The sequence below is a fragment of the Engraulis encrasicolus genome, chromosome 17 (genome assembly GCF_034702125.1).
Source record: "Engraulis encrasicolus isolate BLACKSEA-1 chromosome 17, IST_EnEncr_1.0, whole genome shotgun sequence".
Taxonomy (NCBI): Eukaryota; Metazoa; Chordata; class Actinopteri; order Clupeiformes; family Engraulidae; genus Engraulis; species Engraulis encrasicolus.
In genome coordinates this window covers 16,762,586-16,779,632 of record NC_085873.1, presented here as the reverse complement: position 1 = coordinate 16,779,632, position 17,047 = coordinate 16,762,586, and the positions used below count along the sequence as shown (strand labels likewise).

The 17,047-nt window shown below is 42.6% G+C and overlaps 2 protein-coding genes across 3 annotated transcripts in view; both read right to left on the bottom strand.

The window, feature by feature from the left end:
• The window catches only part of ift140 (intraflagellar transport 140 homolog (Chlamydomonas)), a 49,757-nt gene extending 34,476 nt beyond the window's left edge, over window positions 1-15,281 (bottom strand). Inside the window, exons 1-17 of the mRNA XM_063221890.1 lie at window positions 15,140-15,281; window positions 14,369-14,517; window positions 13,805-14,029; window positions 13,098-13,219; window positions 12,513-12,643; window positions 11,924-12,099; window positions 10,960-11,051; window positions 8,494-8,600; window positions 8,261-8,400; window positions 7,451-7,654; window positions 7,211-7,283; window positions 6,660-6,751; window positions 6,110-6,237; window positions 5,314-5,431; window positions 4,620-4,741; window positions 4,349-4,484; window positions 3,804-3,935 (exon numbers count right to left, since the gene is read on the bottom strand). Of these exons, the coding sequence (XP_063077960.1) occupies window positions 3,804-3,935; window positions 4,349-4,484; window positions 4,620-4,741; window positions 5,314-5,431; window positions 6,110-6,237; window positions 6,660-6,751; window positions 7,211-7,283; window positions 7,451-7,654; window positions 8,261-8,400; window positions 8,494-8,600; window positions 10,960-11,051; window positions 11,924-12,099; window positions 12,513-12,643; window positions 13,098-13,219; window positions 13,805-14,029; window positions 14,369-14,515 (2,145 nt within the window). The 5' untranslated portion in view covers window positions 14,516-14,517; window positions 15,140-15,281. The remainder of the gene's footprint in view (window positions 1-3,803; window positions 3,936-4,348; window positions 4,485-4,619; window positions 4,742-5,313; window positions 5,432-6,109; window positions 6,238-6,659; window positions 6,752-7,210; window positions 7,284-7,450; window positions 7,655-8,260; window positions 8,401-8,493; window positions 8,601-10,959; window positions 11,052-11,923; window positions 12,100-12,512; window positions 12,644-13,097; window positions 13,220-13,804; window positions 14,030-14,368; window positions 14,518-15,139) is intronic.
• Window positions 15,282-15,773: 492 nt separating this feature from the next.
• Window positions 15,774-17,047, bottom strand: part of telo2 (TEL2, telomere maintenance 2, homolog (S. cerevisiae)) — a 23,211-nt gene continuing 21,937 nt past the window's right edge. For both annotated transcript variants that reach the window (XM_063221887.1, XM_063221888.1), the window contains exons 19-21: window positions 17,020-17,047; window positions 16,775-16,890; window positions 15,774-16,040 (exon numbers count right to left, since the gene is read on the bottom strand). The exon at window positions 17,020-17,047 is cut by the window's right edge and continues 37 nt beyond it. In XM_063221887.1, coding sequence (XP_063077957.1) covers window positions 15,931-16,040; window positions 16,775-16,890; window positions 17,020-17,047 — 254 coding nt within the window. In that variant the 3' untranslated portion in view covers window positions 15,774-15,930. The remainder of the gene's footprint in view (window positions 16,041-16,774; window positions 16,891-17,019) is intronic.

The window sequence follows — 17,047 nt, the reverse complement described above, 5'->3', positions numbered from 1 at the left end:
GAAAAAAGGTACATAACTCGAAGGGCAATACCATTTGCAGTAATCTTAATGCCAGAGCATTAACCGGCAACTGCCATCTAAATTCTGTGTAGGATGTGGCCAGAATAGGTATTGCAACTATGCTGCTCATTAAAGGAATAGGTCTGCTGATTGCCAAATATGATCTTTTCACGAATATTTACTAAGTAATAAACCACTATTTCGTGGCATTCAAGATGGCGGACCATGGAGAAGATCCCCCTTTTCATGTATGAAAAGTGCAATTTTCCCAGTCATAATGAATATTTAGAATTTGATGGTGGTGGCAAGTATTTGTTTAAAAAGTAACACTTGTGAATGGGCAGCATGAATTCTGGAAATGAACTACAAAACATATTACACAGTGCCCCTTTAAATGTTCCTTCATAATCTTAGTTCATTCTTCACAAGCATTTACTTGTCAAAGTACAGTAAAATGTGGGTCAAAGTCCTGTAAGCATTATAGGGTTTACCAATTTACTTTGTTGAAAACAACTTCCGAAAAAGGACTTAGGATATAACTTTTTGGATCGACACAGGGAGACTGACAGGGAAAACAGGGAGTGATCTAAACACCACTGCAACAGGCTTTTGATGACTACTGCATATTTCTCATCAGTGGACACAAAATAGAAGTTGATCTACTCCTGGGGCATGGGAAGAAGAGGCCTCTGACAATGCTTATGGTTTGTTTACATTGTTTTAAGGACACCGGCACTTAAATAAATAAAAACGAGGTGACAAATGGGGAGAGAAGAGGAGAGGAAGGAGGGAGTGAACAGGGGAATGATGAAGAATTGCGACAGCAGGCCCGATACTCACAACAGGGAGGAAAAGCCCACTCCTCCGAAACAAGAGCTGAAGCAGACTCCCACACAGGGGGAGAGACAATGAATGCATGTTCAAAAGAGGAAGACACAGAAAAAGAAGGGAGGGAGGGAGAGAGGGGGGAAGAGAGAGAGAGAGAGAGAGAGAGAGAGAGAGAGAGAGAGAGAGAGAGAGAGAGAGAGAGAGAGAGAGAGAGAGAGAGGATGTAGAGGATGGAGGACATGCCAGAGCATGTCACCAGAAAGGAATAAAATGACAAAAGGAAAAAAGAACTGTTTTGGAAAACGTGATGAAAGGTGAAAACAAACAAAAAAAAAGTCATGGAAGAGGTCATTACAATGATCAATCATACACATGTCAAACAACAGGCGCTAAAATGGTCGCTTGGCTTCGGTCGTGTCCTTACAGATTCAGTAGCACTGGTTACCTGGCACAAGGCAACCAGAAGTAATGAGCTATTGGTGAAAGCCAGAGGTGTCAAAAGTAAAGTATATTCATGATATTGCATAGCTGCCTGTTACATCATTTACTCCATTGTACCTAATGAGGTGGATAGGCACTGTTGTAACTGAAAAACATTGAAAACCTAACCAGAACCCACCACACATTGGCTCCAACCAGTGCCGAGGTAGCTGACCACAAGACAAGTATACAGGTCTACTGGTTACTCGGATAAGTTACCCATGTTGGAAAGAAATTGTGTGTGTGTGTTTTTTTTAAAACTTTTACTTTTGACACCACTGTGAAAGCGTAGGCATCTGTAATCCAATTGCATGCTATATGCATAGTATTGGGGCTTGCTTGATTCCCGTCCGGCAATTGAGACGATTCAGGCAAGAAATTACATTTCTTTGAAAATGAGTTACTACTGTAGCATGTCTATCAAAATGCATTAGGCAACTAGAAGAATTAAGCCATTGGTAGCCAATTTGCGTAGCAGTATTGACGATTTCGCTTTATTCCTGCCCAGCAATTGCGATGTGAAATACTGTACTCTGTATTCAAAATGAGCACTACTGTAGCAGAAGCCAGCATGGTTCTTCCAAAACTGTGACACTAGTTTGGTTGCTGTTTGAAACTAACCTTACAGTTGTATCCCCCTAGAGTGGAAATCTAATAATAAAAGTAGGACAAATTTAGGATGTCTAGAAAACAAGTTCCTCAACGTCCAACCATGCATATCCAATAACAGTGTTTTTTTCCCCCCTCATAATTTTTTTTTTAACTTTTATTTATCTTTTCTTTAACCAGGAAGTGGTCCCATTGAGTTACAATAACTCCTCTGCAAGATAGTCCTGGCCAAAAAGGTGACTTCAAAAGCTACGTTACGATAAAAAAAACATGAGACAACAGACAAGACCAACCGCAGTTACACCACGTCTAAACAGAAATAAACATAAAACTGAGTATAGAAAACTCAAAAGCAGACAGCAAACAAGGGATGAAATACAAACTATCCCAGTGGTCGGTTGATGATGATTTTAAGAGGTCTTTAAAATAATTAATGGATGGAAAAACTTCAGTATTTTAAAATGGCTTGATGTTCATTCCATGCTTTTGGTGGATATGATGAAAGGCAGGCGCGGAGTGGCCATCGGGAGATTGGGGACTTGTCCCGGTGGGCCGCGGCCGTCAAATGTAACGCTGCGACCACCATACCTCCTCAGCCAGCATTAATGTTTCACATATGTTTGATGTGGAGCGGACTTAACTTCTTTTTGCCCGTTTGATTCTAGTTGAGATTGACCCGCTGCTATATATACCATGTACCAGACGGCAATACCTCAGTGACGGTGTCGAACAGTAAATTGGCCACACCCCTTCTCTACTGATAATTTTCATGCGCCCTTTCGGAATCATTACCATCTTGGATATTCAAGCACTATTGATCATTGGTTGTCACAAATAAAAGGAATTTGATTTTGCTCTGCACAGTGCTCAACTCGATTCAGCAAAGCCTAGTGGGAATTTATTTTCCGATTTCCACATGACTGTTAAAGTTTACAGTCTGCCAGTCCAGATTCACTTGTTCTGTGGTTATTGACTTGGGTTACGAACAGACTCCACCAAGTGGTAGGGAAGTGAACTGCAGCTAGTAAGTACAATATACCACGGAAGCAGTGAGTTTTGTTTGATGGCATTGATTTGTTAGAACTACCGGTATATCGCCTTATTGTCGAAATAATATTATTATCATACATATATTTGTATGTGGCACATTTATGTAATGTCTGAAGAAATGGAACAAAATAATTACCACACACAAGATTTTGATGTGAGCAGTGCTGGGTGTGTAGACTGTGGATTAAAGTGAAGTGATTGCAAGAAACAAAGACATTTGCTGCAATGAAGACAGCGTTTTAAGGTAGGCCTACACCATTTGGTTATTAATTTTGTTGACTTATGGTTGTGCTTTGAAGTAGGTTTGTCTCATTTGCTTCATGGTGGGTTTATTGCACAATGTAGACAGCCTTTGTGTAGGCTATAGCCTACTCTTACTCTCTCTAAAAATCCCCACACTCAAAACTTCGTGCCCGTGCTCATCCTGTTTGATATTTCAATAGGCCTACAAACTGTCAAAATGGCAGTGGAGTGCACATTTTCATGGAACAGTAGCGTGATGTAGACTAACCTGCAACTAACTTAGTTCTATGGTGAATGCTTTGGACTGTGATGATGGCTGTGTATTTCATCAAGGTGTAGGCTACAATTCTCCACTTCAGAGTAATATTTTGACAACACTAATATTCACATGTAGTACGACTGCAGAATTCGTGGTTTTTGTCTTTTTTTTTGGTTAGGGAACCATGTTGTTCGCATTGTTTTTTTTTGGGGGGGGGGGTAAAAAGGGCCGCCAAAGGGAAAATTCTCCCGGTGGGAAAAGTCCTCCCACTCCGCCCCTGATGAAAGGGCTGTTTTTCCAAGTTCAATTCTTGTTAATACTGCCTTTTTCTTACCTTACAGGTGTAGTAATAGTAGGGCGCATCAAGGGCCAGCAGTGCCTGTGTGGAGGCAGGTTTAGGAGAAGAATCTTGCAACAGCAGACCATGCTCTTGGGTCACAAAGAACGTCACCACCAGAACATCAGCCTAGGAAAGAGAAGACAACCTTGTGTCAGTCACGTAAATACCTATCACAATTTTTTTTTTTTGATTTGACAAATTTGACATGAGAAAGCAACATTGATCCAAACAATTACATTTACCTTTTGTGGAAGCTTTTTTTCACATTTAGCACTATTTTCTCTACCTTTAATCATGCTCACACACTTTTCTCCCACATACTCACACACTTTTCTTTCACACACACACAGTTAATATGTTTATCTTTTGAGGAGAAAAAAAAACAAAGAACTTAACCTTATAACCCTATAATGAGATTAAATAAAATCTTGGCAAAGCCCAGTTATTTCCCCCATGACATACAAATTATTATCTAATGTATGAAAGTGTTAATTTACTGGTGTATCAAGCAGCAAATGATTATGTACTGGAAAATATACCTTCTCTGATTGGCTGTCTTGCTGGAGGTCAAAGTTCAGCGGTGCAGCCTCGCAAGCAAAGAGACGTGGTTCAGTTTCATCCCAAAACTGAGAGATGGGGTAGCGCTTGCTCAGGTCAGCCTCTGCACATTGATTCCTATCGCACGCACGCACACACATTTGTTCAATCAGTCCAATAGTATGGCACAAACCTTTGATGTTATTCTGCATGTGTCAATAAAAATGTCAATAAGTCAATTTTATTTTATTACTTTATCCATCGCATCCATACCTCTCCCCATCCTCTGACTGTGAGAAGCCACTGGGAGGTCTTCCAGTGAAGAAGTCAAAGTGTGTTACCGTGTCCATCTCTACATCATAGAAATAGATTTTGTGGTCTGGTCTGCCGTTCACCTAGACAGACACATATATTGGCAGGAGCCCGTGTTAAATAATCAATGTTTATTCTATACCCCCAGCTGACACACATTTAACAAAATAATTTCTGTCCTACGGAACCTGTTCCTGTAGAAAGTATAAAACAAAAAACAAAAAAAGCCCAAAAAACTCCCTTGACTATCCTTGTACCAGTATATTGTTTTTTATCCGTGAACCAAACACAAATCCGCTATATAGTATAATTCTGACTTGTATTGTATTCAGTGTTTACCGCAAAACATTTGTTAGTCAAGATGGTGGGGGGCTAGCAACTGTCATCATGGGAAGGCAATTGTTCTGCAGTTTCATGTGAAACATATGGAAACCTCCAAATGGCAACTGGAAATTACAAACATTCAAAAGATTTTTTTCAGAAGATCTAGTCAAGGTGGTTGGTGTTTGTTGTCAAGGTGGCTGCCTTAACTGTTAAGTGTTGGGGGAATCCCTGGTATTGTATTGTATTTAGTACAATTCTACCTTTCTGATTATTTGGGTGCTCATTAGGATTTTGAACCTAAATGTGAGTGTGTGTCTAAAACCAAACTGACCTGTGTGACTAGGAGGCTGACTTGGTTTCCGCCGGCGTTGCACTTGACTGAGCGCAAGGCTCCCAGATTAGGGATCATCTCCTTCAGGCTTTTTGCATTGCATATTGGCTTAGCTTCCCTGGGAACCAACAGATATTTTTCACAAAAAAATACATGCAAGTCACCACACAGATAAATATGCTGCGATTCCAGCTAGATTTAAATCCAATACGGCAGCCCTTTCCATCTTCGGCGGTCCCATTTGCTGAAAAAGCGTAACTACACCATAACAACATTGCTATGATATTACAGAGATATTACAGGGACGCAAGTTACGCAAGTAACAGATTAAGACATGGACATGGTCATTATTATTATATAATTATTATAAAAGTGCCTCTGCATGAAAGAATGAATGTACACTTTAATATAACATACATGTAAGATAATACAAAATAAATCTTTGCTTGGCAATGAGAAAAATGAGCATGAAGCTTCAGTTTTAATCAGCTACTAATGGGCATCTTTATAAGCAGTATTATTATGACTGTGCATGGCTGATGCAGAAAAGGTAGCATGGGAATCTATCTTCACAAACATCTGTTGTACACACTCAGGGAGGCCAAAGGGGACAGTTGTCTCGTGCCCAGGGAAAGAGGGGCCCCAAAATTGGGACCCCATTACATAGTACTGTATGTATTGAGAGGGGGGCCCTTTCAGGTGATTTTGTCCCGGGCCCGGTCAAAGCTGTCAGCGGCCTTGTACACACTATTCGAGCTGTAATCGAGTGTTGTGTGATTGCTCCCTGACGCTGTACCTGCGAGTGAGGTCAAACACTCTGATGTGAGCGGTGTCTGTGCCCACAGCCAGGTAGGATTTACAGACATTGAGGAACACCGGGTTCCCCTCGGCCTCAGAGAAGGTCAACAACTGCTTCACTGTTCCCTACAACACACACATAGACACACAGCTTTATCATTTATTGTCATAGTTTATGAATGAAGTTTATACAACATGCTCAACTCGTTAGGCCACGGCAGGGCCGAACATGCTGAACTCTTGAACAAACTCTAACAGATTGCTATTTCTTTGGAACAATGTAGAACCAGTGGTCATGTTTCACTGGTTAGTTCGAGGAGAAAAGAAAACAAAGTGTGTGTGTGTGTTTGTGTGTGTGTGTGTGTGTGTGTGTGTGTGTGTGATACAACTGATACATTTGTGTCTATGGACACTTAATTTTGAATTGTAGGCACAAATAAAGAAGTAAACTCTGTGTGTGTGTGTGTGTGTGTGTGTGTGTGTGTGTGTGTGTGTGTGTGTGTGTGTGTGCGTGTGTGCGTGTGAAGATGATTTGCAGCAGGTCTCACCTGAGGGGTGCGGACCTGTACCCTGTTGGGCTCCACAGTGTAAATGTTGTCCTCATGAACGGCCAGAGCTGGAGACTCACACTGGAACGAACCTGCGGAGGAGGAGAGCTCATCTCAGACTTGCTCGAATCCTAAACTACGCTGCCGTTTCTTTTTATACAGCACCCATCAGAAAATGACTACACACGATTTGTTAAGGCTACAAGTTCATTGAGCTTTTCTATGTTGTGCTCACGGCTCGACATTAACTTATTTTCTTCATCATCCAAAATGTGTACTTATATGTTAGTCTTACTAGTCAAACACTAGGTCAAAGTAAGTACGTAAGAGTACATTTTCTTTTCTTCCAGCCAAACTGAATTCTCAGTTCTCACCAGCATTTGGAGGATTGGCAGGTGTTAATTTAGAGCCCTGGTTGTGTGTAGAAAACACATTTTGTCTTAGACTGCATGAAAGCTGCTGATAAAGCCATAACATCTAAAACTAAGTGCATTGTTAATAGCAGTTAAATCTCACAAAAAAAACATGTACAGGCTCATAGAACCAGTCACCTGTGCTGCTTAGAGAGGATCCAGTGGCTTCATAGACTGTCACATATTTCCCGTTCCAAACAGTGACAGAATCCTGCAGGAAGGATTTAACAAAAAAATCAATGACACAGGGATGTTATTTGTCACATGCCTATTACGAGAGCATAACGTGAAGTGAAATTTGAGTTGTCCTCATGCATTTGAGTTGTCCACCTGTACTGTGCATTAGGTGTGCATGTGATAGGTCAACATCAAGGTTACCTTGGCCACCTGCACTGCCATGATGTGTGTGTCTGTGCGGAGCATGTGGTGTGTGTCTGTGTTGAAGTAGGCCAGGCTGACGGTGTTGGGCGTCAGCTGCACCGCTGCCACCTGCTGGCTGAAGTGGGAGCACATGAGCTGCTCGCACAGGATCTGCACCGACGCCCCCGTGCACACGGCAAGCAGCCACAGGCTAGAGCCCCACTGAGGTGGAAAAGAGGACAGGAGGGTGGGGGGGGGGAGATTATGGGATTTTGGCCAGAAGAAAACAGGGAAGAGAGGAGACAGAGTTTAGCAAAAACATAAAATGAGTTGTGCTCCTTACACAAGTCCTTTCGGTTCTGGTGGTGCGGTAGTCAAGTAAAGCATAGACTGTTTGCAGGGGGAACTCACCCACAGAATGACAAACTCAAAAAAAGAAATCTGCTTCAGTTTGTCATTCTGTGTGCGAGTCCCCCCTGCAAACAGGACAGGAGACAGAACATGGGAGAAGGGATTTTTCATCTGTTAGCTTATGTGACTGAGTCTAAGGCACCGAAATAGTTCTTTTTTTATATATATCCTCTATGATTACGCTAATTTCTGTACATTGGAATTTGATAACCAAGGATGTCATCATGCCTGGGAGCTATTCTAAAGTTCTGTCGCTAAATGTTTTAATACACAGTATACGCTGGATTTTTGTATTGTAGAGAGAACATTAGTACATGAAACCCCAAGCCAGGTTGATTACATTCAGTTGATTAAAAGAATAATGGCAACATACATGTACATGTGAATTTGAGGTTTTAGGTCATGTACTACATGTACCTGGAGTTGAGATACATTCCCCTGTACTTCTGTGGGAGTCTGTAGTTTCCACTGAGTTGTAGAGTCTCCTTTTGAGTCGTCCGTGGTGACCATTCTCCAAAGAGCCACTCGGCCCTTACTTGTGCCCGCTGCAAGGATGTCTGTTGAACAGGACACACAAGATTACTGAATATAAAGTCTGACACGTGTGCTTGCATGGTGTATTGTACAGGGTTTGGAGGCAGGTTTTGTACCTTTAGCTGGGTAGTATGACACACAGTTCAATAATTCTCCCTTCTCAAAACCCAATTTCTCTTCCAAAGACAAAATGTAGTTGTCATCTTTCTCCAAATCCCATAGCCTGAAAAATAGAAAAATCACAGTGAGCATAGAACTAAACTATAATATGGAAATACAAAGTCAATACTCCTACTTTTATAGCGCACATTAGATATGCAGTTGGGTTAAATGACATCAGGGTGGTGCAACCACTACACAGCTAATGCCACAATTACATGGATTACATTATTTTCAATGGATTATCTAGGAAACATATCCATTGCAGTACATTAATAACCCATTCCTAATGAATTTCTGGGCATTAGCGGTGGTTGTAACACCTGACATCTGAGGGAAAAAAAACAAAAAACAAAAAAAACGTCATTGACTCAGTCTGCTACAAATTAACAAAATGGACTAGAGCTTGAATTGCATATTTTGTGGGAGCGCACTGGAAACAAAGAGTGTACTGTAAACAAGTCTACATCAAACACATTCATCTAGTACAGTGGTTTTCAATAGGTGAGCCGCGCCTCCCTGGGGGGACGCCAAAGAGCCCTTGGGGAGGCACGGCAAGACGCAAAGAAAGGTGCACTTTCTGTAAATATCTAGTAGTCTAATGAAATGCACCCTTTCTACTACCACTACAGCAACAGAAGTCAGCAAAAAGGGGGAGTCATAAACGTAGGAACATGACCTTGTAGGCCTATGTTACAATTCATATTCATATTTACTTTCTTAAATATTATTTGAAGTTCGGGTGGCAATTGGCATTATTTGGAAGTGAATTGAGACCAAGGACGTAAGCAATGGCGCAAGCACTGGAGAACTGCCGTGTGCTTTACCCAATTTTTATTCTTGAAGAACAGCCAGCGACCAAGTGAGAGAGGGGAGAGAGCGAGCGAGGGAGAGAGAGAGAGAGCGAGAGAGAGAGAGAGAGAGATAGAGAGGAAAATATTAAGCAGCAAAGCGCAGGTAGGAGAAATGAGGAAAAAAGGTGACATACAGTATGTGACGGCTCGTGCCATCACTCCCTCCCAAGCGCTGCTTAAAAGTCCTCGCGTGCGGTAAACAATCTTAAGGATTTGTAATGAACCTTTTGAAAGCTTCTATTAGTTTGTAAACTTCGGAGGGAATTCGGTGACTTCAAGCTACCCACAATCAGCTCGGGGCTTGGTTGTCTTTATCTACTCCAAGGGGAGGCTCACTGTCAGTTGAAAACCTCTGATCTAGTATATGGGCCAGGGGGCGTATTACAGAAAACTTCCTATCTTCAGTCGTCCTATCTTAACTTTTGACTTGAGATAAGATTTTTTCCAGTTTGGTATTACAGAAACAAATCCTAACTTCATTTAGGATTCTTATCTTATCTTTGGAAATCCTATCTTATCTTGAGTTAGGAATCCTAAAGTAGCGATCTAAACATCTACGATCTACTTTTTATGTCTGTTACCTGACAACAAATGCACCGCTACCTAGCAACAGTAGTGCGACGCAAGCTAGAATACACAGATTTGACTGCTGCTGCATCTCGCGGTCTGCGTGATACTAAACTAGAGAGGAAGAGGACGTAAATATTTCGCTAAACTTTTTAAGCTCATTACTTTTAAAATTAACGCACTTATTAGTGACGTTCCACAGAACGGATTTATAATACAGCAACATCTGTGAGGACGAAATTTGGTCACTGCCTGCAACCTCAAGTTGACCAAATGCATTGTGGTTTCAGTCCCAATAAAGTGCTTCCCATTTTCCATATTTTCATCCCAATGTTTTGTTTTTCCAAGCGAATGCACGCAAAACAGTTAAGACGTAATTTCATGAAATGTCTTTGTATGACCAGCGCATAGGCTATATAAATAAATGACAATTAGCCGACTTGGCTTGACCCATGGTCGGCTGTCAATTAAGGAAGTTGATATCGGACTTAACAGCGAAGTCGGGTATATTTATCATCAACTCTGCACTTCACACATCGTTTGGGTCAGTCAATATAGCCTAATTTAATTAACATTTCATCCGTTCACAATTGCGTTGTTTTCCCGGATAGACTTCACTGTTAGCTCTGGCTGAAACAGCAAGCTGAGCGTGGGTAAATGGTGATAAACACCAGCTACATTTTGGCTAACAAATCAATGGATAACTGGAATTAGGACAGCTGGGTGGCTGTCCTAAAGTTAGGACCAATTATTTGGGATTTTTCGAAGTTAGGATGCTTCTGTAATACCCCTTTCTTAACTTAAGATAGGATGCGCAAAACAACTTAGGAAACGCTGTTCTGTAATACGCTTTTCCTAAATTCGGTCCTAAAGTGCCGTTGCCGCGGTAACTAGACAGATAAGATAAGATTTTCAAGATAGGAAGTTTCTGTAATACGCCCCCAGATTTCCTGTGGGTCTGGGGAGATAGATGCAGCAGTAATACAAACAGTATTAATGTACCTGATGAAGGCCTCTCCTGAAGCAGTAATCAGAAGGCCACTCTCCGTCCACAGTATGTCCATATTCTGGCCACTCCTCCCACTCAGCTTCACCTGCACACGCACACATATACACACATTCCATAAGTGTGATGTCTAGGAGTCACATCAGGCACAAATAAGTACTCTTCTGCTTGCTTACGGCTTTCCAAGCTAATCATGAGTGACAGGCCTTAAGCAAAGCCATTCAAAACATTTACTTTCAACCCCTCCGTTCTTCAGTATTTAGTACCCAAAAATACTCTTTTATCTGGGCCAAGGCTTTTTGAGGCTGTGGGCTTACAGTCTGCCTTTCAACTACTGACCGTCCCATTTCTCCCCCGAGCACACACTTCACTTCGTTTGGAGTCAACTACGTTCTTAGTGGGGCGCCACTCCCACCCTCACTGCCATTCAAGGGGAAGTTGGAAGGGATTTAAAAGAGACACTTCCCCTCAAAGCATTTGGACACACACACTTTAAAGCCAGGCTCAAACTACACGACTCCCAATTGCGTGTCCGATTTTGACGTCGGGGTGCACCGCACACTAGAAGAGAATCGCAACTGTCAATCTTATCCCTGCTCGCAACCACCGAGACAATGCCCGACGTTCTATTTCCAGTCGCAAATATCAGACAGTGTTTGATTTCTACCATTTGTGATCGGCGACTCTGAGCTGCCAAAGTTATCTTAGAATGCTGCACACGACGAGGAAATCTTGCCCGACAATCGCTTGCGATGGTCCTTGGAGGTAACGTTTCACCGATTGTTGTAAGGGGTTTTTTCAGCCAAGAATTGGGCCGATAGTCGTGTAGTTTGAGCCAGGCTTAAGGTACCACTGCAAAAAATGTGGAGGTGGAAATGGAACAGGGTCCTACACTTGCATTTAGATTCGGATCAAGTTCATTAACTCCATCAGTACGGTAGGATTCCAATGGGTGCTCACCTTGCTAAGCTCATGGACGCCCCCATCAGGCATGAGGCTGAACTGAGCGAGCATGAGGGAGTCGGTGACTACAGCCAGCGTGGCCTTGCGCTCCACATACACCAGCTTCTGGACCGCTCCCTCCACCGTCAGCACGCACACGCTACGCCCACGATCATCAACACTGTGCACAGAGCCTGCAGATGCACACAAGAAGAACATCAGACACAAAGAACATGTCAATAGATTACCAGACTAAAGACAGGGTGGGTGTTGCACCAGCAACTCCAGTCCTTGTAGGTGCGTTAGTTCCAAAGCAAGGAGTGGAACTTGCACAACAGGTCGGCATCATTTCTTTATACATTTCTTGAGTTTCTTTTAATTGCTTTACATGCTTAAAAGTGATACCAACAAGTGCAAAACCAAAAGGTTTTGCACTTGTAGCAAGCACATTTGTCACTTTTATATATGTCAAGCAATGAAGAAATTATTCGGCGACCTGGTAATACTATGTATTAGTATGTCAGGTAATACTAACAAACGTGTCTGATGTAAAAGAAATGTAAGGGATTATACTGTTGGCTGTTAGCCGACTTGGTGCCATGTGTACCGTCAGCTGTGCTGCAGTACAGCTGGAGTGTGTCTTGGCGTGGAGGTCCTCTGCCCGTCTTCTTCCAGTTAAACATGTCCAGAGCAGTCTCATCACCACTGACCGCTGCACGAGCCAGCAGAGCCACATCTCTACACACACACACACACACACACACACACACACACACACACACACACACACACACACACACACTGATTACAATTCAAAGACTGAATGGATTCTTACTTGCCCACGACAGGTAACTTTCTGCAATCCTTATTAGAAAATGTGCACTATGGCTAAAAACAAAGAATGTCATCAGACCTACATTATATTGCAAACCATTTTCAGACCACGTTAGTGCATACAGCTGCTGCATGAAATTAAATAACAGTACGATAAATGGACCTGGGGTGCTATGGCGCAGCACGCTAAGACACTGTGCCATATGCGGGCAATCAGGGTTCGAGTCCGGCCAGGGTCATTTCCCGACCCCATCTCTCTCTCCCACTTACTTTCGGTCATCTCCTCACTATCCTTTCTGCATTAAAGGCATAAAAGCCCTTAGAAAAAAAACAACCAACCAAAACTGCATCAACTCACTCTGTGGGTGCGGTGGGTTTGTAGATGCAGCAGGTTAGAGGCTTGCCGTACTCGTGCTTCACCACATGCGATCCCTGAAATCTCCCTCTAGCATCCACCCTCCATAGAGCCAGCACTCCAGCCTACATCAGGCACACAGGCACACACGCGCACACACACAACAGCATGGAGGAGGCTTAATAATTTAGACGTAAACAAGCGCAGGTGTCTGTTGGCACAGGTTGTTCTTAATGGCACGACAGTCTCTGCAAATCAAAAGCTTACCATTCATACATAAGCAGCAGTATCAGTATCACCTTACTGCATTTGCTTGGTAGTTCTCCGTCCTTACTTTAAATTGTGTTCACAAAAACATGTCAATCAGAAGACAAAAAATGAGCAGAACCAATTTGTCAATGTCACAGTGTAATCTTGGACCATGTCCACAAAAAACCATCATATATTTCTGCACAGTGATGGAATAAAGCAGTCAACTTTTGTTTCAAGTGACCAACAACTCATTGACATGCAATTCCTTTGTCAAGTGAAGAAGGGACGGGTCCAAAGAAATATAGGTATTCCCAGTTACATCAACCAGACTGATGAGGTTCCTTGGTTGAGGAATGAAACGTCTATCACGCTCATTAATAAGTTAAATTGCTGAGAACTTAAGAACTTTTTGAATTAAGTATCGGAGAAATATGCTGGTGCCACGACTTAATACAGACCTGATCCCCAGTGACCAGTCTAGCTCCATTGTGGCTCCACTCCAGAAGTGTGATGCCGGAGGTGTGTGTGTTCTGGGGTAGAGGTGTCGTCTCTCCAGTGGGATGTGTGAGGAGCAACACCTCTCCGGTCTCCCATCCCACACACAGCACAGGCTTACTGGGGTGCCAACGTAGCACACATGGGCTGCAGTTCCGTTCAGTTTTACACAGCTCTACACGCTCACCCTGGAGATGCAGGCAGGCAGACAGACAGACAGACAGACAGACAGACAGACGCACAGAGAGAGAGAGAGAGAGAGAGAGAGAGAGAGAGAGAGAGAGAGAGAGAGAGAGAGAGAGAGAGAGAGAGAGACAGAGACAGACAGAGAGAGACAGACAGAGAGAGAGAGAGAGCATGCATGCATGAATGAATGAATGAATGAATAAGATATCCATCATCACTTCTCTAGAACAGTGATAAGTACACAATAGTCATAAGTACACAAATTATCCAGTCTTGTGTACAGTGTCCACGAGGAATCAAGGCTATCAATGATGATCAGCCATAATATACATTTTACTTACATGTTGGTGGTACAGTTCGACACTGCCGCCGGTGGCTGGATTGATGGATCCTACAGCAAGCACAGGTTGAGTAGAATGCCAGGCGATGAGAAAAGGTGTTCCGCTGTTCTCCGGAGCCTCGATTCGGTGGTCAAAATACACCGCCATTCCTAAGTTTTGAGACTGTGCCGTTATAATACATTTGTGTAAAAGCTGCTATATAACTATGCAATTGTATAAAATCAGGTTACAACTCTAACCGTCCATAAAATGGTACAGTAGGCGGCTCATTGACAGCTCTAAAGGCAATCGTCTCCCTTTGAAGTTGGCCGCCAACTTGGGGCCAGAGCTGGAAAACGCAAGCACTGCCAGTCGGTCACTCTGAATATATCTTAATTTGTTTTGCTACGGCGAAAGAAGCCAAAAGCTATGTTTGTAATGCGTAGTATCATTGCATGTTTGCGTAATGTTACCGAACACAGGAGACGACTCTTGGGCATGAAGTGAACACTTTGTATCGTTAGCGATGAGAGGCACATTCTTGCTTCAGAAACAATAGAAATATATCGTATTTAATAAGCTGCACTGTTTTCCAGATGAAACGTGTGGCCAGCAATACATGTAGACGCGTGCATGCTTCAATATTAGCGAGCAAAAAGGTATCTAGATAACGATAGCAGTTAGCAGATGCCTTATGCTAGCTAATCCATATCGAGGCCTGAAAAAATAAGTATTGCTGTCGTGTCGTTAAGTTACTATTCAACTACCTTCATTTGGTATTTTGAAACATACCTGGAACTGTTCCTCAGCAGTGGCGTTGATAAAGCTGTCCCTCGTATACGCGGCATAAGAGCAGAATCTGTGGTTTGTTAGCTATAACAGTTGTGGTTTTCGCACTGAGCTGAAGCGTCGTTTACTGTAACCCAGACAACCGAGTTACCGAGGCTCGCATGAAGGGTGGAGTTACGACTGCACCCGAATTTGATACGAGTTGCTCTTCGTCTAACAAACTTGATTTTTAACATTAACATCAGTGCTAAACTTCGTAACAACGAAACAGTTATGTTGTGCCTTGAATGTATATTTTGCAGTGTGGTTTTCACCATGTCGCGCGCGCTGGTTGTGGTCGCACATTCTGCCACTTGTTGCTTTCTAATGACAATCGTGCGTTTACGCATGTAGTTGTAGCGAGAGTAATTTACGTTTATTTTTCAGGTCTTGTACAAAGGGTACAAAAAGGTGGTGGTGGTGGTGGTAGGGGGGTTATATACCCATAGCTAACTTGCAAATTTAAGGCAAATGGACAGCTTGATAGAAGGAAACAACATCCTCAGATGATAACTGCAACATCACAGTTTTATAGTCTTCTCACACGTCAATTCTGCGTGTTTGCTTTTGGAGAGGGAATAATGCCTCAGCAATGGAAAAAAGTAAATAAAAACATTTTATTTGCATTCATCCAGTGAACACATGAGACACACACACATTGGAAGCAGCAGTATCGGCTTGTTATAAAACCACATAAGTGAGGTCTTGCAAATCAGACTTGGCTTATGTCTGCATGCATTACAGTAAAAACATGATTACATCTGGGCGTCAGGATTTAGTTCTTTCTTCACACTCCTCTCTTGTAGTATCAGGCACTGCACTGCCAAGTTACGACAATCAGCATCCACATCCGTTTCTGCAACATCTGCAAACACACAAACACATCAGTTAAGATTACAGTGTTGCCAGATTGGGCGGATTCCCGCCCAATTGGGCTGCTTAGGATGGCCGTCTGCGGGTAAAAATGGCATTTAGCAGAAAAATACGCCCACTTCTATTGATTTCTATGGCCAACAATTGGGCGGGTTTTTCTGCTAAATGCCATTTTTTTGTGGTTCCAGGCGGGGTTTGAGCATTTTTTGGGCAGGAAATCAACAGCCTCATCTGGCAACCCTGGTTAAGAACAGTAGTGTAGGGTTGTTCTCACTACATATCAGTGTTTGTGGCCAAAATGGAATCCATGTGCTAAAGTGATTTCTATTGATAACATGTATTCAGTCAGTTGAGGTAGAAATAAATACCCCTTCAGCCACAAGTCTTTGGGTAACCATTTTAAGGCAAGGAATCACTTTAAAATAAATAAATAATAAGATTTGTTCACTACTTCACTTAAATCACAGGACAGGCACATTATAATAACAGTATTCCAACACCTGTGTGTTTTCTTGTCATTCAAACAGTGACAGAATGCACACACATCAGTAGCACACGTGCTGGACCAAACAAAAGGAGAATATAGGTCCTCAACACTGTTTGATGCTCCCAGACTGTGATGATGGACTGAGAGTCCGAAATGTCATGCCATTACATTTTGTCTGGGAGCATCAAACAGTGTTGCCAACCTATATTTTCCTTTCTGTTTTTTTTTTTTGTCATTACCTGCTAGCCAAGCTCTTGTATCCAGCAGGTCATCGCTAAGCTCTTGTAGGAGGCTTTGACTGGGCATGGCCAAGAACACAGCGCACACACACATCAACACACCTCGCCTCACACACCTCAGGAGCATGAAGGAAAATGATAAGGGGGGGTGGGGAGTGGGGGTGGGGAAGAGACATTAAAAACAGTTTTATAAAAACACATTTTAACATAGATTATATTTTAAAGCATTTGAACCAACAACTCACTGATCACTGTGGAAGCGCAATGCCCACA